Source organism: Branchiostoma belcheri, unplaced genomic scaffold (assembly GCF_001625305.1).
Source record: "Branchiostoma belcheri isolate BF01 breed outbred unplaced genomic scaffold, Haploidv18h27 scaffold15, whole genome shotgun sequence".
NCBI classification, from domain to species: domain Eukaryota; kingdom Metazoa; phylum Chordata; class Leptocardii; order Amphioxiformes; family Branchiostomatidae; genus Branchiostoma; species Branchiostoma belcheri.
Window position 1 is genome coordinate 3,655,287 of NW_017802935.1, and position 24,689 is coordinate 3,679,975.

General features: G+C 39.9%; 4 protein-coding genes across 15 annotated transcripts in view; 2 read left to right on the top strand and 2 right to left on the bottom strand.

The window, feature by feature from the left end:
• The window catches only part of LOC109465397 (1-phosphatidylinositol 3-phosphate 5-kinase-like), a 31,945-nt gene extending 24,751 nt beyond the window's left edge, over positions 1–7,194 (top strand). For all 10 annotated transcript variants that reach the window (XM_019762614.1, XM_019762615.1, XM_019762612.1 and 7 more), the window contains 11 exons: positions 199–294; positions 502–576; positions 875–1,119; positions 1,422–1,508; positions 1,807–1,983; positions 2,385–2,488; positions 2,769–2,897; positions 3,534–3,633; positions 4,271–4,432; positions 4,946–5,020; positions 5,197–7,194. In XM_019762614.1, the coding sequence (XP_019618173.1) occupies positions 199–294; positions 502–576; positions 875–1,119; positions 1,422–1,508; positions 1,807–1,983; positions 2,385–2,488; positions 2,769–2,897; positions 3,534–3,633; positions 4,271–4,432; positions 4,946–5,020; positions 5,197–5,318 (1,372 nt within the window). In that variant the 3' untranslated portion in view covers positions 5,319–7,194. The remainder of the gene's footprint in view (positions 1–198; positions 295–501; positions 577–874; positions 1,120–1,421; positions 1,509–1,806; positions 1,984–2,384; positions 2,489–2,768; positions 2,898–3,533; positions 3,634–4,270; positions 4,433–4,945; positions 5,021–5,196) is intronic.
• On the bottom strand, positions 7,092–14,648 carry LOC109465401 (EF-hand domain-containing family member B-like). The gene is made up of 12 exons (XM_019762625.1): positions 14,280–14,648; positions 13,727–13,789; positions 12,412–12,561; positions 11,817–11,997; positions 11,268–11,508; positions 10,940–11,023; positions 10,667–10,734; positions 10,296–10,450; positions 9,554–9,764; positions 8,895–9,026; positions 8,347–8,528; positions 7,092–8,162 (listed from the first exon to the last, which is right to left on the bottom strand). The coding sequence occupies exons 1-12, from the start codon at positions 14,331–14,333 to the stop codon at positions 7,947–7,949; spliced, it is 1,737 nt and encodes a 578-aa protein (XP_019618184.1). The 5' UTR covers positions 14,334–14,648; the 3' UTR covers positions 7,092–7,946.
• A 248-nt stretch (positions 14,649–14,896) lies between these two features.
• On the top strand, positions 14,897–22,256 carry LOC109465402 (ras-related protein Rab-5A-like). 2 transcript variants are annotated; one of them, XM_019762627.1, is made up of 6 exons: positions 14,897–15,146; positions 17,693–17,890; positions 18,291–18,442; positions 19,404–19,526; positions 20,072–20,165; positions 20,299–22,256. In XM_019762627.1, the coding sequence occupies exons 2-6, from the start codon at positions 17,734–17,736 to the stop codon at positions 20,412–20,414; spliced, it is 642 nt and encodes a 213-aa protein (XP_019618186.1). In that variant the 5' UTR covers positions 14,897–15,146; positions 17,693–17,733; the 3' UTR covers positions 20,415–22,256. The 2 variants fall into 2 exon arrangements, with proteins under 2 accessions (XP_019618186.1, XP_019618185.1); XM_019762626.1 differs by lacking the exon at positions 19,404–19,526 and adding an exon at positions 18,844–18,966 and having other exon boundaries at positions 14,907–15,146.
• A 548-nt stretch (positions 22,257–22,804) lies between these two features.
• Positions 22,805–24,689, bottom strand: part of LOC109465424 (protein phosphatase 2C-like domain-containing protein 1) — a 4,687-nt gene continuing 2,802 nt past the window's right edge. For both annotated transcript variants that reach the window (XM_019762689.1, XM_019762688.1), the window contains exon 3: positions 22,805–24,430. In XM_019762689.1, coding sequence (XP_019618248.1) covers positions 23,466–24,430 — 965 coding nt within the window. In that variant the 3' untranslated portion in view covers positions 22,805–23,465. The remainder of the gene's footprint in view (positions 24,431–24,689) is intronic.

Below are 24,689 nucleotides of genomic sequence, written 5' to 3' on the forward strand. Positions count from 1 at the left end.
TCAGTGAGAAATTCCCATCAGTAAATTAAATGAAAAAGAATTGGTAACAGGTCTAAATACTTCACGTATACGGGAAATCTTCAGTTTCTTGTCTCTATTTTGTGGCATACTGTAAGCTACACACACACTATTATAATTATCTGTTGAAAATGTGTCAGGTAAATGATTTTAATCTAGTGATTGATGGTTATATTGCAGCTCCCCAGACAAACATTACCTGCTGCCAGTTTGTGAGAAGGTGCCAGTTGTTGTGTATGACCAGGAACCCAGCTCTATTATTGCATATGCCCTCAGGTAATGAATTTATAATTATTCTGCTTTGCTTTGATATGAAATATATTAGATGTATTGGAATTGCATGAAGATGGTAGTAATATAATGTTGTTTGTCATTTGCAACCAATTTGTAGTTCACGTATTGATTTTATGTTTGTGTTATATAGCCATGAAACTATGTATGTAGACCTTCTATCATCAACGTTCTGTCCTGTTTTATCTTCAGTTGTAAGGACTATGAGAGTCACAGAATGGAAGCCAAGAAGCAGTCGTCAGAAGAGAAGGATCCACTACAAGTTAGGTGAGACATGTTCCCAGTGTCATGAATTTGCAGTGGAAATGTGCAGATGTTGTCACATTGGCGCACCAAATCTGTAGTGTGTTTTGGCACACATTTAGACAGATTAGGGAAAAGAAGATGGTGTAGAGTGCCTTTCCCAAGGGCACAAAATCTCCTTGGCATGGTGAGTATCGAACCTGGGACCTATTGGTTCCAAGTCCAACACTCTCACCATTGCGCCACTGACACCACTAACAGCTAAAATAAAACTGCTGCAAAAATTTCCAACTTGACAATAATCTGTTTGTTCTTCATCCAGTGTTACTCCAGTCTCCAAACCTACCAAAGGTGGAGACAAAGTGCCAACCACGGCCTCTCTGGACTCCACACCTGAAGTGTCCGGCACCAAAGGTGTGCTGTCCTTCTTCCGAGGGAAACACACCCCTGAACAAGTCTCACCCAACACCAGGAGGAAGAAGGAGAAACAGTCGGGTAACCTGGCTGGGATGGACAGTGTACACTACAACCCTTCTTCATCAGACAAGGACTCTTTTGAAGAATCAGGTATGCCTGAACTCTCCCAGCACCAGTTTCACCCTTTAAGGACATTAGAGAGTGAAGCCTTGCCAGTGTGGACCTGCTGGACACTTTGAAACATGGTGTGAAGACTAGCTTACTGCTGCCCACCTGTGTCAGTGACCCCAGCATCAATTTAATCAAAGACTGGATAGTACTAATTTCAAGTGTGTGTCATAATGTGTCAAACCTATTTAGTGTGCATTTTTCCTATGGTTTGATAAATCTTGCAGTTGAAGTGTGTACTGTGAGAGTAAAGTGTATTGTTTCTATTGTTTGTACCTCCTTAGGTTACGATGACACAGATTTCCCATTGTTTGGCAAGGATGTACTAGAGAAGGGCAAGAAACAGGCACCGTCACCTCACATAGAGCTGCGTAAGTACTGTATAACAAGTCATGTAGGACAAACTATGACATAAGTGTTACACAGATTTCATCATCTTGAAAATACTCAGTAGCCAATCATTGACATCCTTTCTTTAAAAAAAAAGATTCATTAAAGGACGACTATTCTAATCAATTAATATTGTGAATATCTAATAGTTTTTGCCTCCTCTTTATATTTTACTCAGAGTGATCTATGGGTGTCATCACACTTCACTAAATGTACAGTTTTGCTAATAGTAAAAATCTAATGTAAAATATTGAAGGCTTTTGAATCCTTTTCCAACAGAGTTCCAAGATGACAAAGCCAAGTTCTTCTGCAGAGTTTATTACGCTGAACAGTTCCGGAAACTTCGGAAAACGATATTTCCTGACGGAGAGGAGCGCTACATCCGCTCGCTGTCTCGCTGCTTCAGTTGGACAGCAAAGGGCGGCAAGTCTGGATCAACCTTCTGTAAAACTTCAGGTATGGGTTCAGCAAGATAGCAAGTAGCTTAAAGTTTGTTTTACTTTTCATTTTAGGACTCAAAGTACTTTTGCAGCATATCTGCACTGGGGCAGGTAACATTGAAAACCTGCAACAGATATGTTTTACTTGCACCACTGACTAAAAACTTGTAAGAAACCATTGCCGTTATTATTATTATTATTTTTTTTTTTTTACACTTGGTTCAAAATGTTCCGAACCACAAATTTATTGTGAGATATAAGATGAAGGTCTTCAAGAAAGAGCAAAGCTGCTCTTCTGAATAGTCAAGAAATGAAACATTACAATGTCTGTATGGACTGTTATTTCTGCATAGTAATGTTGAAATGCTCCAATTGGTATTGTATATTGTACATTGTATATTTGTTGTTTCCACCCAGATGAACGTTTCATCCTGAAGCAGATGTCTCGACTAGAAGTGCAGTCCTTTGTAGAGTTTGCTCCACACTACTTCCAGTATATACAGAGGGCACATGCAGAACAGGTACTAAGTTTACATCAACTCCAGCTCTTACTAGTGGAATACAACACAATTCAACATTTACATTCTTTTTTTAAATACTTGTAGTAATGGTACTTAGATTTAGTCATCATCATGACATTGGTCGAAAACACAGTTTATTTAGGAAAGGTATTCCATGCTTGGAGGACAACAAACTCTTGAATCTGGAGAGCAGGTAGTTGGTCTACATGATCAACAAATTAAACAGCAGTATAACACTACTACTGTGTTTAGTTGTCTGATGTGATACACTTTTTTGCAGCACCCAACCTGTTTGGCTAAGATCTTGGGTGTGTACCGGATCGGCTACAGGAACTCCCAAACCAACGCCACACTCAAACAGGACCTGTTGGTCATCGAGAACCTCTTCTATGGCAGGAAGATGGCACAGGCAAGTAACATACATATGTAGCAAGGTTACAATTGTATATGCTGATATACAAAAGTTAGGCTTAAAGAGTTGCCTAAGAAAATATATCTGTATCTGTATCTGTATAGCCGGTATAACCGCCTTTCGGCGTAACACACCAGCTTCGCAGGCACGCGGCGCGGCGGCAGCTGGCTATATTACACCGATCGACTTGTTCCACCTAACCCTTGAACTTCTAGCTCTAGACATTGTTTAAAGCTATCTATTGACAGTGCCCCTACTGTACTTGGTGACAGTGAGTTCCACTCTGCGATAGTTCTAGGAAAGAATGAATTCTTGAACACCTCAATCCTTGGTTGATAACTCTGGTACTTGAATGCGTGGCTATTTCTTGTTCTCTTGAGGAGGCTCTGTAGAAATGACAATGAAAAGGCCTACAAGAGGAGGAAATGAGGTGCACAAGCACTCTGAATTCAAATGCAGAAAAGGCCAGCAGAAGAAAAATATATTATTCACCTCTTCAATCACATTTCCGTCATATTTCCCAATGAATCATCCAAGAATTTAGATATCCCCTGACTAAGACTTAGTCAACATTTTTCCTTCATTGGGTGATCTTGTTTCAGTTGTTAACATGTTTTTTTTTGTTTCCCCCAGGTCTTTGATTTGAAGGGGTCCATGAGAAACAGGCATGTCAACATTTCCAGCAAAGAAATGTCCTGTGACATTGTGCTACTGGATGAGAACCTTCTGAAAAGTAAGACTCTTGGTTCAAAATCTCTGTCCAAACTGGTCCCTGTTGCATTGCTAATTAGTGTCACATACATGTATTAGCCATTGATTGTAATGCCTTAAGCCATTAGTGAATTTAAGGTTCACAGTTTATAAGATTTGAGACTTTAACATTGATTGTAATGCCTTAAGCCATTAGTGAATTTAAGGTTCACAGTTTATAAGATTTGACACTTTAACATTGATTGTAATGCCTTAAGCCATTAGTGAATTTAAGGTTCACAGTTTATAAGATTTGACACTTTAACATTGATTGTAATGCCTTAAGCCATTAGTGAATTCAAGGTTCACAGTTTATAAGAAACTTCAACAATTATCATAATTATCATCATCAAAGAGTTGGGCTTCAGAAAGCATTAAGTTCCAGACTTAATTTTGCATGTCCTTTTGTATAATTATCTTAATCTGTTGCTGTATTATGACTTTTTGCACACTTCTTCTTCTTCATTCTTCCTCTATGAGGTGCAGCTAGTGAAGTTTTGTCTCCAGTACAGTCTGTCAGTCATTGTGGACGGAAGTTCTGATCCTTGCAGACCAGTTTCAGACTCAATGAGTTTCTTTTGTACACAAGCGCCTGTAAATGAATATTTGTGCCCTCACAGAGGTGCTTGATGAGCCCCTGTACATCCGGCCCCACTCTAAGACAGTTCTGACCCGAGCCATCACGTACGACACCCAGTTCCTATCCAGCCACCTGGTCATGGACTACTCCCTCCTGGTCGGCGTGGACGAGGTCACCAACGAGCTGGTCGTCGGCATTATCGGTGAGGACAGTACATTTGTACATGTAGTTCTGGAAAGATGTAACAACTGAGAAATTTGGTCACGGGAAAGATGTAATACTTGTACAGTCAAACCTGCCAAGGTGACCACCTCTTCAAGCTGGCCACCTGGCCATGGTGACCACTTTTTCTCGGTCCCAAAAATTTTCCCCATTGACGCAAGCATTAAGCCACCTGTCCAAGGTGACCACCTGGCCAACCCGACCGTTCTGAGTTGGGTCCGCTCAAGGCCTGATACCTGCCCATAGTGACCACATCATTTTCGATCATGTTGATTATTGATGATAACTAATGAGAAATCATGGAGAAACCAGCCAGTTTGCCTTGACTGCTGGATGATGTTTTTGTTTGAGGAAAATTTTTCCATGTGCTACCCTGCCCACATGCATTCACCACAGAACTGAAGATGCTTACAGCATTTGACATTAAAACATCTCGACTTGGAAACCCAAAGTCTGTACACAAGTGGTAACTGTGGATTGTTTTTCCTTACAGATTACATCCGTACCTTCACCTGGGACAAGAAGCTGGAAATGGTGGTCAAATCATCAGGGATTCTGGGTGGACAAGGTAAGTATATTATTTGCTCACTGGATTGTTTGTCTAATAGTGGAGGCCTTTTTTTTCTGTGTTTCTATGTCATGGTCTACTTTTTTTGTGACTCTCATTTACCATTAGCAATGTAAGACTGCTTGAAGAGTATCTGTAAAAACAAAGCTAAATGTTCTCAACGTTATCCTCTGTAGGTAAGATGCCGACGGTGGTGTCTCCAGAGCTGTACCGTACGCGGTTCTGTGAGGCCATGGACCGGTACTTCCTTGTCGTGCCTGACCGCTGGACTGGACTCAGCATCGGCGGGCAGTGTTAGAACAGGCTGCAATACCACGCACAGGTGCTGCAACAAACTGTTCTTCATTTGTTTGTTTGACAATGTTTGTTACAGTAACTGTAAACCACTTTTTATTCGCGATAGCAAAATTTTGTGGTCTGAGAAAAACACGACATGTTTGCAGAACTATATGTTCGTGGTGGCAGCAGGTGCAGAAGAAAGAAAGTTTGCAAATTAGTTTGTTTGCGGTAATTACGGAAGTGAACAAAAAAACGCAAATATAAAAATGCCGCGAATATAAAGCAATTTACAGAATTATGTGCGGCTGTCCTGAAACATGCAGCTGATGGAGGACTGTAACTACTTCCAGTTGTGTTCACGTTGGCATTCAGAAGGACAGCAAAGCTGGGATTTGAACCAGTGACCTTGCGATTCAGACAAGATTGCTAGCCAAACATTTTACTAGGTGACTGTACTATGTAGTACAGTACTTCAGATACATATAGGTAAACTGAAAGCAGGCCATTTTAAAAGGACTAGGACAAAAATTATAAGTCCTGGTACTGCCATAGCATGATATTGTTAAGTTCTGACATTATTCCCATTTACATGTACCACACGATACATGTGTATTTAGATCTTTGGGGGAAAATAAGACGTACATGTACTCAGAGAGAGATGGAGTGGAAGTACCCTGAAAAAGATAGGCTGAATGAATCTCATATCAATCTTGCTCATAAAATTATTTGGTAAATTCAATGAAATTCAAGCCATGTGAAACATAATCTAATCTTACAGTTTACACTTTGAAAGTTTGGCTACATAAATCTAATTGTAGACAGTGATAATGAATTAACACAGTATCAATAAGTATAAGCAATTTGTAAGCTAAACAGTGCTGCTGAAATATTAATATTGTGCCTTTCATTTTGTTCTGCTAGTATTATTTCTAGTCCTAAACTGTGCAATACCATGTATGCAAATGTATGCAGAATATCATTGTGTAATACATATGATCATGTAACTTTGTATACTGCTTAATAGCAGGAATAAGCCTTGATTGTTCAAAGTATACATATAGTTGTAAATTTCTAGTTGAAAAGACTTGAGTGTGTGGACCAAGTTACTTAGGGGCAGGCCTCCACATTTGCAGAACAGGGACCCACAAAATAGAGTTTTTTTTACTGTAACAGTGATTGCATGTGTCAGACTCAAACTAGGCATCTTCCTTTCTTCTTGAAGTCTAGTTAATTTGCATGAAGGAAAATCGTGAATTATCATGAAAGAGACATGAAAAGTTGTCAGGTGAAGTACCAGTGTGACATATTCGTAAGATCTGGCATGTTAACACCCTTAAAGGTAAATCAGAGTTTGCAGATGGTAAACAGGAAAGATTCAGGTAAATCATTTGGTACAGTTCACATTCCAAATGCAGTAGACCGATGTCACATAATACATCATGAAATTTTAGCCTATATATACTGTAATTCAGATAAAATGGTGCTTAGAAAGGCCATGGTGTAACCTGCTAAAATGTTGAACTTGTAAAATCTAGCATGAAATGGAACCCCTTAGTTAGGAGTGAACTTCTTTGCAAATGAGATAAACGAAACTTGGCCACCTAGAATTGATAATAGGGGAGATTGTTGCTTTTTAAAATATTTTTGTTGATTAAGGCTTAATATATTTATAGATAATTTTATTTCCAGGGTTGAAAATTGCTACATGTAAGATAAACCCAGAAGTCAATTTGCAATCAGTATATACTGTAGTGACAGTCTGTATGATAAGTCAAGACAACAGTCGCATGAATATGTTGCATATTTGTATTTTTTCTAACAGGTAATGTCAGTTACAAATTCATAGAAAACTGTACAAAGGCATTCAAAAGCTGTAACAATATATTGTGCCAACAGTCTTGTCTACTGTCTTTACTGATATGAACTTGTAAAACTTTAGTAACACCTTTATAAGTCTTGGCTGTAGTAGCATTAGTAAAGAACACTGTAACAGTAGCTGAGGTTTTCGATTTCAGGTAAACGTTAGGTTTTGCTGTTTGCTTTCACACTAAATATAAACAATCTCAGTGATATGTCAAAATCTCTTTGAACCATGTTCAAAACTCAGAACAAATTCTGTACATTTCACCTCTTTCTATCCACAGAAAATAATACAAAAAGTAGTAAGTAACACATAGTTTAGAAAGAAGTTTAAAAGTCATGGAAATCTCACATCGGCTTCTTGACAACAACGCATGTATGTAGCAGCAGATGACTTTAAACTTCAAATCTCAGTTGGCAGTAACACTGGCAGTAATCCTGTCAGATGTCTGACCTTAGGAATTCCCGTCAAAAAGTTAGTTACCTAAAAGCATTCACAGATGCCTGTGTGATGCCTACAAAATACACTAAAAGTGAGTCAAACAAGTGTTAGAAGAATACTGAAAATAGTATATCACATTGTGCAATATATACAATACTGTTAAGCGTAATGCTGAACTTGGAAGATACTTGGTTGTAGATCTGAATATATACAATGTATATGTGTATTTCATGTGTACAGTTCAAACTCTTATCAATATGTGCCAGGCACAGTTATTGTACCAAAACTGTGAAATCGAAAAACTTGGGACATCCCTGGGGCCATATTATTCTGGAACTGTCCACTTTAACTGTACAGAGGGACCACCAGGTCTCTGGAACTTTCCCGCATCGTGCGTTGTTCGTCCGCCTGCATCTGTGCTACCCTGGCCTCGTCCAAAAGGCTGCGGAAGGACTCCACGCTCACACGACCTTGCGGATGGCGCACGGAGGCCTGCTCCCAGAGGTCATTGAATGTCTTTTCATCCATGTCCACGCCAATGCTTTTAAAGATGTGTGCAATCTGTAACGAAAGATGCAAGTTTTAGTATCCAAAGATGAGCCGATAGTATGTGTTAGAGACATCCAAAGCAATTTCAGAGCAACAAAACAAAAACAAATATTCAGTATGAGGAAATCTGTCTGATATTGACATTTACTGCCCTTTCTTGGCACATTTTTGTACAGAAAACGTTATTTCAACTCACCTCAGTTTTGGGCCTGGCCTCGAAAAAGTCCTTTTCGTGCACGCCATGGTTGCTATAGATGCTGGGGTTGACCAGACCGTAAGCGTTGGACTCGTCACCGTAGTTCTTCCTGTCGCTCACACGTTTGATCAGCGGTGCAGGTAAGTCACTCCGTACTGTTGGGATGCCGTAAGCTCGGAAACCTGGTGGGAAAATTTCCAGTCATTTATACTGATTTATTGCACAGCAAAGACATATCATTCAACAACACTTGGATACTAGTAGTGCTATAAAATTCACCACCAAAATCATTTAGAGTGACACTTCTTTTTTTTCATCTAGTTTGTTTTGTATCAGAAAATTATGCTACTCCTTTATTAATAGGCTTACAACAGCATGATACAATGTCTTCTGAGGTCAGATTGTCAGTACAGAAATTCTTTTTATTTAAATGTATATAAGATGCTGTATGTATAGTTTGTGTTTCTAAGTTTGTACCGTAATGGTTGTTCTCTTCGGGTGAAATACCTGAAATAAAGACGTTCAAAAACAGTTGATTTGGTACAGACCTTTTGTTCCCAGGTTGACAGACCCATATATGGAGTTGGAGGTGCGGTGCTGACCAATGGCGTGGTCGATCTGCTTCATCAGTCTCTTAGGGGTGGACTCAGGTGAGAGTTCTCCTCCCTCTTCTACTGCACCTGGAGGGGAAAATTGTACAAACAAACTTTAGTATTGAGCATGGACCACTGATGTATAAGATGGTTCTTTATTCAACAACCAGTGAGGTTTTGCATCCAAGGTTTTGATGACTGTCTGTCACCTTTTTCAGGGCAGCAATGGCTGATTCTGCTTTGACACATAAATGTACAGTTACTGTACAAATCTTAGCCACCAGATGTATTGTGATAGCTTTTTTATGTTAACCTTAATGTTAACCATGATGTTATGGAGCAGTTCTTGTACTCAAACATGCAGCCATTGTTATGTAAGAAAAGGATAGAAAACGGCCAAACTTTTATCAGCACATACAGTCAGTCAGATGTGCAAAGATTGGGTGTGCCTGCATAGCTGGTGTGTGTTAAGCCAAATGGCAGTTATACCGGCTATACCGATACAGATACAGATATAGATATAGTTTAGTGAAGAAAATTTGACATTACCAGGTCATACAGTTGCTGATAACTACACTTAAAGAAAGATGACAAAACTGCCAACACTTTCTTACCTTCCAGGCTTCCTTTTCTTGCGGTGCTGAGACCACTTGGCATCTTGTCCTTCCAGTTCAAGAAGTTGGCAAACTCCTCGTAGTCGATGACGCCATCTTTGTTGACGTCGCAGTAGTTGAAGAGGAGCTCCATGAGCTCAGGTTCTATGGGGAGGCTGAACTGTGCGCAGACCTCACGCAGCTGGGCAATGGTGATCACCCCCGCTCTGTCCTGTATAGTACACACATTATTAGCAACGAGGTATGGATGTAAGGGTGGAGGGTTGATGGAGCTATCTCTAGATACTGCAATGTGAAGGTACCGTATTGACTTTTTGAGGCGATACACGGGGATGACAAACACTTTAAACCACAAGAAACTGGACAAAAAAAATGTCTTAACTCTTGGATCCTGGGACTAAACTTCTACTTAACTTCTTTATTTAAGAATAGATACGATTAATGTGATCGGATACAAACATTACAGTTTGGACATTGAATGGACGCTAACATTGCCGTTCAAAGATCCGAATAGCCGAACACACATCCATTTGAAAAAAATTTGAAAAGAAAGATTAATCTCAAGCCTAAAGAGATATGAAAACTTCAATGCCCAAAAAGTTATCACAGTTTGGGTAACAGTTTGAAAGGGAAAATGAATGTAAAGAAACCTATGCTCTTTTGGTTTGCCATGTAATGAGTACATCATCAATACCGGTATCTACTAGTATTTGTTTCAGTTTGCATTGCCATAGGTACCCACCCTATCGTAGTGTCTGAATGCGTCCAGTAGACTGTCAAAGTTGTGATAGTTGGCCTTCTTCAGGTGCTGTCGGATAGCGGCCACGATGCCCCTCTCTCTGTCACGCCCACGCAGGTACTCATTAGGTGCTCGACAGTGAATAAGGTCACCCGCACCTGTGGGGTTAGGGTAAAGTTAATATTTCTCAAATCAAAAACAACAAGGAACTTATAAAGCTCTTTTGACCAACATTTAACAGGATCTAAAGCATTTCCTAGCAGAAATACCTGGAAGTTGATAGTATACTCTTCTAAGCAAATAAGCTATCAAGCAATGAAACCATTATGATAGTTATCAAAAAGTTGAACACAGTTGCAAGTATGTGTACTTACCATATTCATCAGGCTTGACCAAAGTGCCAAATGTGTGGTCAGGTCCAACATTCAAAGTGTCTTTGATACTGAAAAGATAAGAATTAACTATTAAACTTCAGTTGCAATATGAAAATCTAAATGTACATGTAGGTTAACTAGTATTCACATTGAATGAGAATTGTTGAAATGAATGGAAAAAGGGGGATCAAAAGTACTGTTATTGTCAAAAGAAAGCCGTAATAAATCTATGATGTTTATATTCTTAACATTACGTATATACACAACACTTACGGGTCATGAACCATTGCCAGCTGAGGCTGTGTGCGTTCCCTGAAGTCATCCACTCTTTTGGACACAATCTTGGTGGCTCTCTCACTGGAAAATTAAACAAAACCATGTTAAAGCACTATCATCACATAAACATGTACTTAGTCTACTATACTAGTAGCAACCACAAAAAAATTCATCTGAAAAAATGTGCAAGCATATTGCCACTGCATTAATAATTTTCATTTCAACAGCTATCAAAAGAGAACTACTTGTAGCTTTTACATTCGATTTTAATGACATGATATTGAAAGGTGTAGTATTTTCCACTAAAAAGCAACTGCTTTCTCACCTTTCCACATCGTGCAGCCACTTCAGAGTCTTTCTCACGTTGCGTCCGTCGACATCGTGTGGTGTCTCCACACCAAACATGCTGGTCTTGGGGATCTTACTCCAGTCGTACTTGCGGTCGTAGCTCTCACCAACATCATAATCTGAGTGGGAGAGCTTGTACAGGTCCTTTCCTACCAGATCCTCCTCCTTGACTTTTCGCCAGGACTTTGGGGGGTTGACAAGTTCTGTTGCTGTGTAGTCTGTGGAAACAGCAAGAACTTTTAGCATTTGTTGTACCTGAAATTGCTACTAAGTAAAGTTGCTTTTCAAAATCACAGCTTTTGCAATCAGTTGGTCAAGTGTACTATGGCACAAGTAAGCACGGTTTAAGATACTCTTGGTGACAAGGATTTTCTGTCAAAGTTTGACATAAAACAATAAGTCAACATCTGAATGGTATAACAGGCAGAACATTACATACTAACACAATATGTATCAAGCAACTAGATAATTATATTCTCAGGAGAGTCAATAGTGACTGTAACATTTTGTGTTTTTCTCTTCTCACCTTTTAATGTCTTGACCCCACAGGTGGTTGTCTCTGGTTGGAACCAGGAGGGTATGTTGGGGGTTTGGTCGTGTGTTCTCCCCAGGGGAGCCTTCTGATGGCTGGAGTACAGGGATTCACGCTTGTCCAGTAGTCTATGCTGGAACAGTGTCTTTGGCCACGGGTTGGTCAGCTGCCCAGCCTATGGAGCAAGTTCCAGTTTAAATTCTGGTATTCAAACAGTTGTTATAGATGCTACAAAACCACTCAATTCATTGATACATTTTCTTAAAAAACAACAAATGGAATTGTTGGATTGGTCCATTTGCCACACTTAAATTGATGATATCCAAACAATATAAAACTACATTGTATCTTTCACAGGTGGTTGTTATAGATGCCTCAAAAGCACTCAACTTATTCATACATCTTGTTAAACAACAATAATGGAAAAGTTCAATCTATACTTAGGAAAAGTTCATTCTATACTATTACTAATACTATACTATACATCTGTAGGTAAAGCTGAATTTATGCCTTAAAGTAAACCCCTGAAGGGACATATGAGACACTGTTTTGTCATGGTTTGTGGCATCACCCGGGTCACATGACGTACCGTGAGTGAGGGCTTTGTGCTGAGGCCGTGTCTCATCTCCGCTGCCCGCGTCAGAAACTCATCGCCCGCCTTTCCGTAGAAAACCCTCGTCATACCCGCCTCCGGACGGGTCGTGTTGATGTACTTCTTTACCACCTTTGGTGTCCGAACCTATATTAAAAAAAAGGACCATAAACAAAAATTGTTCCAACTTTTATAACAGCTTTCCCATTTCAGAATACAAAACCTCCAGTCATTTAAAACAAGAGAACATTGGCATGTTCTTTCCACTATCAAGACTTCTACATGTAGCTAGAACCTTGTAATTGCTGTACCAATGCTTAGCCAGTATGTTATTGTAATGTTCCAACCCAGGCTATTGTTAACGTTACCACATTATGAAGAAAAAAATCAGGCTGTTTCCATGAAATTTTAGACTGAGAGAAAGCTGGTTTTCCCTATAGTATAAAACAGTCAGTATGAATGTATAATAAGATTTTCTTATGAAAGATATTTCTGTATTCTATACCTACAGTCCATGAGCACATTTTATCCTGCAAAACATGCACTAGAACATGACTGCTATTACAGTTTATGTTTTAACTACTTGACGTTTATATTTTAATATATTGCTCACTTGTGCTTGTAATAACTAAACAATGCATAAGGGCCATTTATAGATTTGAACAGCTGGGAAAGAGAGGGTTTACTCATAAATGTCCTTTGTTTTTCAAGGACCCTCGAAATTTCACATTAGGGGCTATCAGTGTCTCCTAGTTGGTCGTGTGTGACATTTCAATTTTACACACAATGAGCCAAGGGAAAGGTAGCAGAAAAAGGGCCATATAAGATTTCTCACCCTGTTTTCACAACCTGTATAAAGTTTCTAAACAAATCTGATTGAGTTTCATTGACACAGTCTGGTGTATAATGGTTTGTTTACACAATGCTTATCAACCAATATTTGTGTAAATTTTCCAGAAAATTTCCCCAGTGCTTTAGCCCTTTCTATATCAAAAATTGCATGTATTCACGTAATTTGTAAGTTGGTTGTTAGAATTTGGATGTTACTAAGACCAAGTTTTCAACTGTTTACTTAGTTCTTTGCTAAGGTAGTTTGTTTTGGGACAACAACGTCACCCTTCTCTAATCAGCACTGAAAATCTTCACAATGGCTTCAAATAATGCTCTTATTAAGTGTGGAAACTTCGTAGTTGTCAAGACTGAACTCATCTATAGAAAGATTTTCAATGTAATACCATTAACAGTGAAATCCTAGGCAACACGAAGCTGGTTACTTGCATGTTGTCAATGTAAACAATGTAAAAGTACTTACTCGAGAAGGGGGAGGTTCCAAGCAGTCTCTTGCAGTTCCACCCATCGGCCATAACTTCCCAGCCTGTACAGGGAAAAAGAAGAAAGAAAATATAATTTCTTAGCTAAAAGTTACGTCTTAAAAAGGTTACTAAGACAAGATTTTGCTAAGTACACTGAGTTGGTCAACATATGCCACGTAACGTACATAGGATAATATATAGCAACAGCTGTTTGCAAAACAAGAGTGTAACATTAATTGTTAGTTTTAATGCACATATTGTGATTTATTACGCCAAGTTCAGTTTTTAGAATGATTAAGCTACGACTTTGTGATCGTTACAGGGTGGAATAGTTTGTAAAACATGAACAGCTGTCTATGTTGTACTTGTTTGGATCAGTTTACGGATAACGTTACACCGTTGCCTAACTAACTCTGAATCTCTGGTAAATAGTTGATAACGGTTTGATATTACTGATAAATCTAGACTAGAGGCAAAGATAAATACATAAAGTTAGAGATGATAATAAAATCCCAGATGGGTTTGAAAGATCATGTTGGAAAAATAGCTTACCGCGCTGATGTCAGGGTTCCTGTCTCGAAACCGTCCTGTGTTGCTCACCAACATTGTCGCTACACGTGGATTTTTCCCGCCACCTGGTTCAATCGAACGATTTTCAACCTGTTGCCGCAATTAAATGCTTTAGACGGCGCCTGTCGCTTGTCGTTGAAAAGGCCAACCTGCTCGTTCACTGTGGTTAATCCAACTGTTGCTCTGCCGGGCTTCGCACGCTTGGGGGAATGAATGAACCAAGGCAACCATAACATAGCGTCCCCCGGTACATAGCAACCGCTGGTCAAAGGTCAACAAACTATGACGACACACTTCTTGTCGTTACTCGAAAGGTTTTCGACTTTTCCCTCCAATTTGTAGGCTTTTGTATAACAGAGTGTGTAAAATAAACTTTTATTTGAGTGTTTTGAATTATTTTACGGAAAATATCTGTTGGTCTCGCGAGATTTTTGGGGTGTTTCCATCCATGACGTCACCTGGAAATACCGTCGGGTTTCTCGGGTTGTTTGGCAGGGGCGCCAATGTGCGGAGTAATATAAGTAGATGACATCACATCCTTACAGAAAATAGGGCATAAGATATTACGCATCTAAAACCTTGAATCGTCTCTTAAATTTATATCTTTTATAAAGAAAGCTTACGGTTGTAGTTTGGGTTGATATTTTTTATCGTTTGTTGTGTTATAACGAAGTTTAATTGTTTTACGTGTCGCGGAGGGATACAGCAATTAGCAGCTCGTCAGGAAGTCACGAGATCGTGCAGGCTGTGGAGGTTGTGTTGAAGTGTGTCACTCCAATACTTTTGGCGAAAATTTAACGTCGTCTGATCCCGTGCACACCGACATTTCAGTTCGGACTATTCTAAAGGGTATGTAGAATCGGTATTCCTTGTTAAAACGGTCCTAACGATTGTAGTTAGGACGATATTGTCCGCGGAAGTTGAGGTGGTCTGAGGCACTTGATTTCCAAAATGGCGTCTTCCGTGACTATGAAAGCTTCGATGTCTCTCATATTTGTGGCCGTAATCGTAACTAAAATATGATATACGAACAATCGTGAGATTTTTCGCTAGTAGATTTGTGTGAATCTAGGTCATGAGGAGTATGTTATTGTCCTTATTAGGGTGTAGTATCGGTACATGACACAGCATGGCACTGGGAACCCCGAGTAGACAGTGACGTAACTTTATTTACTTCCTGCCCGAAGACAAGATAGGGGCGTTTCCTCGAAATTTAAAGGAAGGACGCGAAGATCTCAAGAAGTTACAAAGCTCGAGAAAGTTTCCTCAAGCCATGGCGTTGTTGCTGATTTGTCAGAAGGTATTGTTGTGTTCATGAGACATGTTGACATGTACCAAATTATACAGGATATCACATGTATACTAAATTATAAATGTGTGGTAGAGTCTGATGACAAACAGCTGATATGTTTCTTGGCGTCAAACTTCGACTTTGTTGACAGAATGAGTCAGAGATGTGACATAACTGTGCTTTTTTTCTTGACTACGAAAGAAAAAAAGACTTGTTCAGAGATCACATCTGTCCATCATTCATAGGGTTATACTTAAGAAAAACTATGTGGTTAATGGTTGTAATCAATTTTACAAGTTTTACTTTTAGTCAAGTTGGTACTAGGTAGTAACAAAAAGAAGTTGATAACACTACTAACATGACAATGGCTGTTTCTTCCATGTGATAATGTTTGTTTGGTGACAGAAACATATCAGGTGACTTAGGGTCATGTATATGCATCAGCATGATCATGATGGGAGTGCAAAAGTTTAAAGCAAACAAGTTCGGCTAGTGTTGAACTGGAAAAGAGATGGGCCAAATAATTAATGCGCATCTCATCAATGACCTGGAGATATATTTTTTACTTTTCTTTGCAAAGGGTTTACAGATAACTGATGTGGTATCTGTCATGATAATCAAATGTATGTTCATGGTTAGTTTGTGTCATAAGCAGACTTATTAAACGTACATACATAAGTTATTTAGCAACATGTATAAAATGTATTTGGGGTACGATCATCCTTTTTTTATGTGCTGTAGGTAAAAAAATGTGTACAAAAATTTGAGATCACCTTGTACCTGTAAGGTCAAGCAAGGAGACAACAGAATTCAACTCAAGGTTAGGGTAGTGAAGGACAGGGTTGGCAGCATTCCATGCATTGTTATTCTCTTCACAACAGCATGGCTTCCTAGAAGAAAGGAAGCGTTGCACAAGGATGGCAAGATTGTTTATTGCACTTGTTGCCAAGTATGTTATTCGATGTTAATCTTTTTCCAAGTAAAAGGCACATAATCATGAAAATGAGAAATAGTGAGTGATCCATGGAATGATCGATTAGCTGAATTAATGTGTAACCTGCTATTTGAGGATGGGGTTTTGTGTGCATGAAAAATTTGCACATGAAAAGAGGTAGTACTCTTGGATTTGGACTTCTGGAAATTGACATACAGAAAAGAATAGTCCAATCCAATCAATACATTCCACTGTACATTCATTGATGTTGGAACAAGGATATCTATAGAGCCTGACATTCCCTTTGGAACGAAATCCAAACCACATAGCACACAGCTGACAACTTTTGGCATCTGATCATGACTGACGCTCCAGTGAGTGTTGTATAGGATAACAGACAAAAGTGGGAGTGGCTTATTAGCATTCCATAGACCAGACACATTTCTATGTGTAGAGTAGACTCAGAACTATGTCCTATGCTGCTACTCTTGGTTCTTGTTTTGAAGTATTTCGTTAGCACTGCCCATATAGAGTGTATGCTAGGGATGGAATTTTCTGATTTAAATTCGTCTGACTTTTGTGAGAATACAGGACTCTAAAAGTATTGTTTGTCACCATTAGAATAGATGACATTTCTATACATCAGATTTCAATATTAGTTGGTGTTGATGCACTCTGCCGGCCAAACTGAGACAACTATTACATTGCCATCAATTGATCTGTGTCCACAGGGAAAATGTAAATGGATCAGGGAATGGAGCGTTATTGAGTGGTTAGCCAAGCAGTAGATGTTTGCACCTGCAATTTGATGGGATATGTTTTCATTTGGCCATAAGTCAATTACAGCTCCTTGTTGTGGGAAGAAAGCTGTGGCTTCTCAGAGGTGTGCTGTTGTGAAATGAAATCAATACTCAACACTTATTAGTTTTCCACTTCAGTGTCTACAGTGCATGTTATGAAGAATCATGACAGAATATCGGTGATTTTCAGGACAAGTTATTAAAGTCTACAGCATGTGTGTTGTAAAGAATGTGTTGACAGCCCCTCCACAGAGTATGGTGACTGAATCTACAAGTCTACTACATGTGGTTACGAAGAATGTTAAATTAACAGAATATCAGTGACTTTCAGGATAAGTAATTTAAATGCAATTTTCTTCTGTTGTTACAGGTGTGATTTTGGTTGTGCTGTAAGAGAACTAGAGCTTTGGGATGGCGGCCAGAGGGGCCCAGAGGCCAAACGGTACCCAGGGGAAGATTTGTCAGTTCAAACTGGTGCTGTTGGGAGAGTCGGCGGTCGGAAAGTCCAGTCTGGTCCTGCGCTTTGTCAAAGGGCAGTTTCACGAATACCAAGAAAGCACAATTGGAGGTAGGTCTTAAGCCTGCTGCAATCCTTTTGGTTGATATTACTGTGGTATGAAAGAGTACCCTTTGCATATGTTTTCATGCTGTACATGTAATTGCATCAGTGTTAATATATAAATTACCAATGAGAAGCCTCCATTTCCCATCAGTTATCAGGCTGTAACATCGTAAGTGGTGAATAATGAAAAAAATGGTCGATTATAAGAATATCCGACCACTTTCTGGACTGTACCATTTTACAGGGGGCAGAACACATAACAGTAGTGTAAGACAAAGTATTTATGTATTAAACTACGTATTGTAGTTCATTCAGTGGTTATCACACCTGACCAGAAATTATCTCACCATATAAACCCCAGGGTGGGGCATTAACCCTTAACAATGTCTGTTTCATCCTTGTGCAGCTGCGTTCCTAACTCAGACGGTATGTCTGGACGACACAACGGTGAAGTTTGAGATCTGGGACACAGCAGGCCAGGAGCGGTATCACAGCCTGGCCCCCATGTACTACAGAGGCGCGCAGGCCGCCATCGTTGTCTATGACATTACCAACCAAGTACGTCTGCACGGCTGCCATGCTGTCTCACACGCCTTTTCATTTGCTGCTTTTTTTTAATAACCAAGCATGAGTAATGTGGCCATTTTTGCAGAAAAGGTTATGCAATACTGACTTTTTTTAAGTTGGACAATTTTAGGGTTCTGCATGTACAAATTATTATACTCGCTGCTCCCACCATGGTCTCTTCTATGGTACACATACATGTAGTACTTGATAGTATCTCCAGTGCTTGGTAACATCTTTGAAACTTATGCTAGAATGTTGAGTTATAGAGACTTGCACTGTGGTAGGTGAATGGCTATGTAAAGATATTCTGCTTGTGCTTGGCTGTTTCCCTCTGGGTGTTTTTGTTGGTGGATTGATGTTGTGTGCGTTTGTTTGCATGTCACGACTTGCAGGAGTCCTTTAACCGTGCAAAAACATGGGTGCGAGAACTGCAGAGACAAGCCAGCCCCAACATAGTAATAGCACTGGCCGGCAACAAGGCCGATCTTGCCAACAAGAGAATGATTGAGATGGAGGTGGGTGGAGGGCTGTGTTACCGTCCCGGGCTGTTCCATGGAGTGCAGGGGAGTCTGCAAAGATGTGCATCCAAAATAGTCCTTTGGCAAAGTTTTATACTGTTTGGGTTAATAACTTTATTGAGTAGCATATTGAAACCTGAGCCCAAACTCACATCACTTCTTTACTAGCCCAACAGCTACCTATCGTCCAAAATTCGTGACTCTAGCATGTCCAGATCATCAGAACTGGAAATTCAGTTGCATTACCATAACAAGCCACCAGGTGGCCCAAAGTCTAATTAAAAGAGAAAGAAAGGCTCCACCCCTGAGCTATTGCCAAAAAGCCACATAGATTGTTTTGGACTGTACAGTTGCACTTCCCTGTTTCACTCCGCCGGAGCAGCCCGTAGTAGATAGAGAAAGCAGTGGTCAGATTCCATGTTGTTCTCGCCTAGGACACATTTGAGAGGGCAAAAAATTGGGTGAAGGAACTGCAGAGACAAGCCAGTCCCAACATCGTAATAGCGCTGTCTGGCAACAAGGCCGACCTCGCTAACAAGCGAATGGTTGAGTACGAGGTAAGGACGCCTGTGTCCGTTACCGCTCATGTGAGTCCTGCGGTGTGCCTTTCTCACCACTCGGCCGTCTTGTGTTTAACTTCTGGGTGTACAGTAGGTACAAGGGCTGTCATGTAGTAGACCCTTCTGCATGGCTTCCTCCTTATTATGTACTGCTGAAATTTCACTGAAAGTAAAACTGGTTTGTGGAAAAGCTTTAGACACCTGTCATGTGTGCTGATTTGCCAACAGGAAAGGCTGATCTTTTAAAGATTCATAAAAAAAAAGATCTGTTGTTGCATGGCATTAAATTTGCACAAACTGTTCCTTTACATGTTTTCAATCCTTTCATGAAAAGTAGTTCTTTAAAAGTGTAGTGCCTTGTGTCTACCACTATGTATGTACTGTTGGTATTTATACATAGTAGTATGCATAGTCTATGTATACATGTAGTAGTGCTGTACATAGGAAAAGTAAGTTGAAGACCAATAGGGGAAAGTGTTTTCATCATGCACAAACAGTGTGAAGCGATGACTTGCTAATAATTTGTGCTGACTCATTTGCAGGAGGCCCAAGCATATGCAGAGGACAACAGTTTATTGTTTATGGAAACTTCTGCAAAAACGGCAATGAACGTAAATGACATCTTCTTGGCAATAGGTAAGTAAGATTTTTTTCCCCTCCATTTTTTGTTTGAGGAAACTGCTCTTCATTGCTACAATGTTGGGGTATGCTAGGAACGGTAAAGGACTAGTTGTTCATGTTCTGTTCTGTTGTGTTCTGTTCTGTTCAGCCAAGAAACTTCCCAAGAATGAGCCTGCTGGCGGCGCGGGGAACCAGGCACAGGGGCGGCGGGTAGATCTCAAGGAAACAGGGAACCAACAGGCTACCAGCACTTGCTGCAAGTGATGGCACAACCACGAGAACAGCACCACCCAACTCCCCGTATTTTCTACCCCAAAATACTCGTTCCCAAACACACCCTCTTGTCCCCTCCCACTCCTTTTTACCCACCCTGCCGGCTCTCTGAGGTTTCTGCGTCTTCATGTGTCGTTATCTTCAATGTCATCCATTTCATCATATGTTAGTCCTGCTGCATGTACAAATGGTAGCTCAAACTATGCTTTGTAAATCAAAACAAAATATGGTGTGGGGAAAGGCAGATTTCTTTTTCTATTATAAGCAAGGTGTATGTAATATTATTCTAGCACCGTTTTGTTTTTTAAGCTTTCCAGTACCATTGTAGATACAGAGTCCTTGCATAATGACGTAAGTGGCAATGTACAGGTGTAATCGCTAGGAGAAACTGACAGAAATTGATGCTATGAAAAAAAGTTGATAGTGAAAAATGAAAACGTCTGGGGTTATGCATTTGTTAAGGCAATCATGGGGTTGTATCATTCATGAATTAGAAATGCTTTGAAAGGACAATTTAACTGTACAACCAAACTTTAAAAAAATAATATAACATGATGTTGTCACCAATTGAATTAAATTGCCCTGCAGAAGAAATTAAACATTGCCATGGAAGCTTTTTCAAAGTACGCACTGGTTGGACATTTTGTACTCTGCCTAGCTCTTCATTTTTATTCAAACCTATTATAGTTGGTGCCTTTATGTAGTGACATGCATTCCTCTCTGAACCGGCTTGTATTATCAACTTCTTCACCCTATCTAAACACGAACATTGTAAATATGAACAGTGTATGCTTTTTCAATGTTGAAGTCTTCTACTCTTATGCTGGCTTGTATGCTATAATCGCCTCTCAGACAACCGTAGTACACTAGAGTTCACATTGGATAAAGGGGGTGGGGGGAGGTACAGTAATGTCTAGGTCTGTCTTTTCTGCTGAATATATCATTGGTACTCGTCAAAAGATTTTTAGTCGTAAAAAAATTTCTCATGGAACCAAACAAAGAAGTTACAGGAGTCACACTTTGTTACAGTGGTAACAAGTGTTTTCTCTAGGAAATAAAGACTAAAAATATGTAATTGCAGATGATTTACCCATCAGTGTAACAGTACAGAATCAAGGTATTTCTATAAGTGTCTATGTTGGTGTGAATCCTGCATTATCTTAACTGTACAAGTGAGACTTTGGCTACATTATTGTAAAGCTTTAATGATGACTTCCTTTTCCCCTAAATACTGACATAGTCATGTATGAATTTAATTCTGTTGTACATTAAATACACAGACCAATATATGTAGAGAAAGGACACAAAAATGTGTGAGGGTTATATTGTTGATTATTTAAAGTCTACCTTCCCAAGAACAACCTGTCAAATCGTGGTTTGGTGAAGAATTATAGTGGTGAAGTCTTTACACATCACAGAAAGTTTGAAAAGAGTTCCAAGACTGCAACACAAATGGAAAGAATTAAGATTTGCTGTATGCAAATGTTACCTTTTTCTATGCTGTTGTTATATGGGTCCCTCCAATAATGTACAGGAGCCCATTGGCTACTTCATTTATTTACCATTCCCTATTTGTTTGAGGTGTTGCTGAAAAGATGTATTTAGAAACTTGTAGTATAATTAAACTGTATAAATTTTTGGGCTTTTATTCAATTTCCTCATAATGTATTCAAGGGTATTGAATAAGTCTACTGAGGGTTGGACATTTTGGAGGAATTAACAAAGGTATTAATAAAGCTTGTACAAGTTAAACTGTAACTGTAGGAGCAATCATTGATATTTGTGCAAGTCAGTATTTGTGTTAGGGCCTGGGAGGGAAATAAAAACCACATTTGTATGAAAGTTGGTATTTGTGACTACTTGGCCACCTCCACAATTGAACAGTAACTATTATACTGGAGATAAAAGAGTGTGAAGAAGGACAAATAGCATGGAGCCCTGACAGCAAAATATAGGAGCCTTTGCCCTAATTTAGGACAACCCCTAGATTTAAAGGCATCCAGTGCAGTTTTTTGGGCTGACATACCCAATATTTCAAATATTCTAGTCATTAATCAACATACTGAGTTGAAACTACACTATCTCAATGTATATTGTCCCTCATGGAGCAAAAATTCAGACGGAAAATGGTTGCTGGAAGGATCCTGGGCTGATTTTTAGGGTACCATCTTCAGGCTTATTTGCCGAAAGCATGAAGTACTGATTCAAATGTGCTAATTGGTAGCACTATGTGTCAATATCACAAAGATTGCCTTCTTCAGAATATTTCGTTTTGCTGCCCTGAAATCACAGTATGTTAAGGGAGTCATATAATACTTAAGATTTCCAAGATTTTCACCAAACTAATGCTCAGAATCACACAAGTGATAAACCTCACCAGATAAGACCTGACTGGACTTTATTGTACCATTACAGCTCTGGCAGTTAGTTGATATGAACATTATGTGATCAGGTGCCAGTTACCAGAAGGTGACATGACTCAAGTTCATACTACACAATTTTACAAAAACAATGCAAACTGCTCACCAGGCCTTTACAGTCACACTTATTGGTGCAAGAAATTAGACAACATCTGTTCATATATATAGTTGTTAAAGCCAGTAGTTTTGTCTCTCAATTTACACGTCTTTTATTTAGTCTACTGTCAAAATTGCAAAATCTTTCAATTGATAGATTGGCACAACGATGTTGCCTTTTTATGTCTCCCCATTTTACACCTCACAGTCCAACAAGATTCACTAGAAGGTTAGTATTCATGATTCCAAGTGCTCTTGGATGGATATCAGGACTTCATAACATACTGAGTAATGGCCAACTGCAAAAAATCACACAAGTGATATGGCTATTTTACAAAACGACTCTTCATGAAATCACATAGTGTTTGCTGTTGTTGCATCGTAAATATATCAATGTGGAAATTTTGTGCAATTTCACAACTGAAATCTAACTATGGCTACATGTATCAGTACATGTACAGGCAATTCTCAACAAATGTTTTTACTTCAATCCAGAAGTTCTTGTACATTTAGCTTATTTTCAAGTTCAAATCTTGCAGCCAGGTAGCAGCACCACCATGACAGTGATGTTGTCCTTAGACCCTGCCAGTAAGGCACTCTGCACCAGTCTCTCAGCCATCAGTTTAGCCAGGTTACAGTACATCTCTCTCTTGGTCGGCATGCAAGTCAGCTCGGACTGGGTGTATATGGCTGGGTAGTTCTGTATGGGTTTCTGCGACTCAACTTCTGACTTCTGGTCACCAAAATCAGCTTCCAGAATCTTGATGTTCTCTGATATGACACTACCAACCTCTACCTCTTCATCGTCAAATTTTTCCTGATTCTGTCCTTGCTCCAGAGATTTACTCACGATGTCCAGTTTCTCCTCTAGTTTAGCTCTCTCCTTTTCATCTTTTTTGTCATCTTTCTTTCCCTCATTTCCCTTCTCTGCTGTCTTGTCTACATCCCGTGGAGTGTGGAGTTTGACGGACAGCGCGGTCTGTGCTCTTGCCCCTCCCCTCTGTGAGCGGTCCGTCTTCCCCCCTCCTCTGTTCAGGGCATGGTTGTCCCCTATCATTGGCTTGTTGCTCCCAGCGAAGGAACTCTGTCCGTTCCAGCGACTGCCGCCATGTATGGAGATGGGGGGCTGGTCGCTTGGCGGTGGGATCTCCTGTCCAGGCACCATCTGTAGAAGGAGGGACACAGCTTCCTTGTCCGAGAGAACCTCCCAAACCCCGTTTGATGCAAGAATCAGGAACTGTGCGTACTGGTCTATCGAGACGCACGTCGTGAATGGCTCATTCAGCACACATTTCTTGATGTTTACATCGCCGTGGTTACCGAGCCCCCTGGTCGTTGCCATGGTGCCAAAGATGCGGCCGTGTTTCTTGCTGCCGGTGATGGTGCCCCCGGTGCGTACGACGCGGCTGCGCTCGTGGGGGTTGGACGTGGTGTGGTCCATGGTGATGCGATAGGTTTTGCCATCACGACACAACACAGCATGGGTGTTACCTGTAATGTAAGCAGAACATGATATAAAAATTGTGTCTTGAAATTGCATTGCCCAATAATAAGTGTTGCCTAATACCACTGTTGATACCATAGATGGAAGGGTTACATTGCATTATATAGTGATGGAACAATGCTTTTACGTAATGAATACCATACCGGTAGCAGACTTCAGTGATAGCTTGATTTCAAAGAATGATACTGTATGTGTTAGCCTGGGTACCATCCTGGTTAGTTTACGTCCGCTCCTACAGTCGCTACC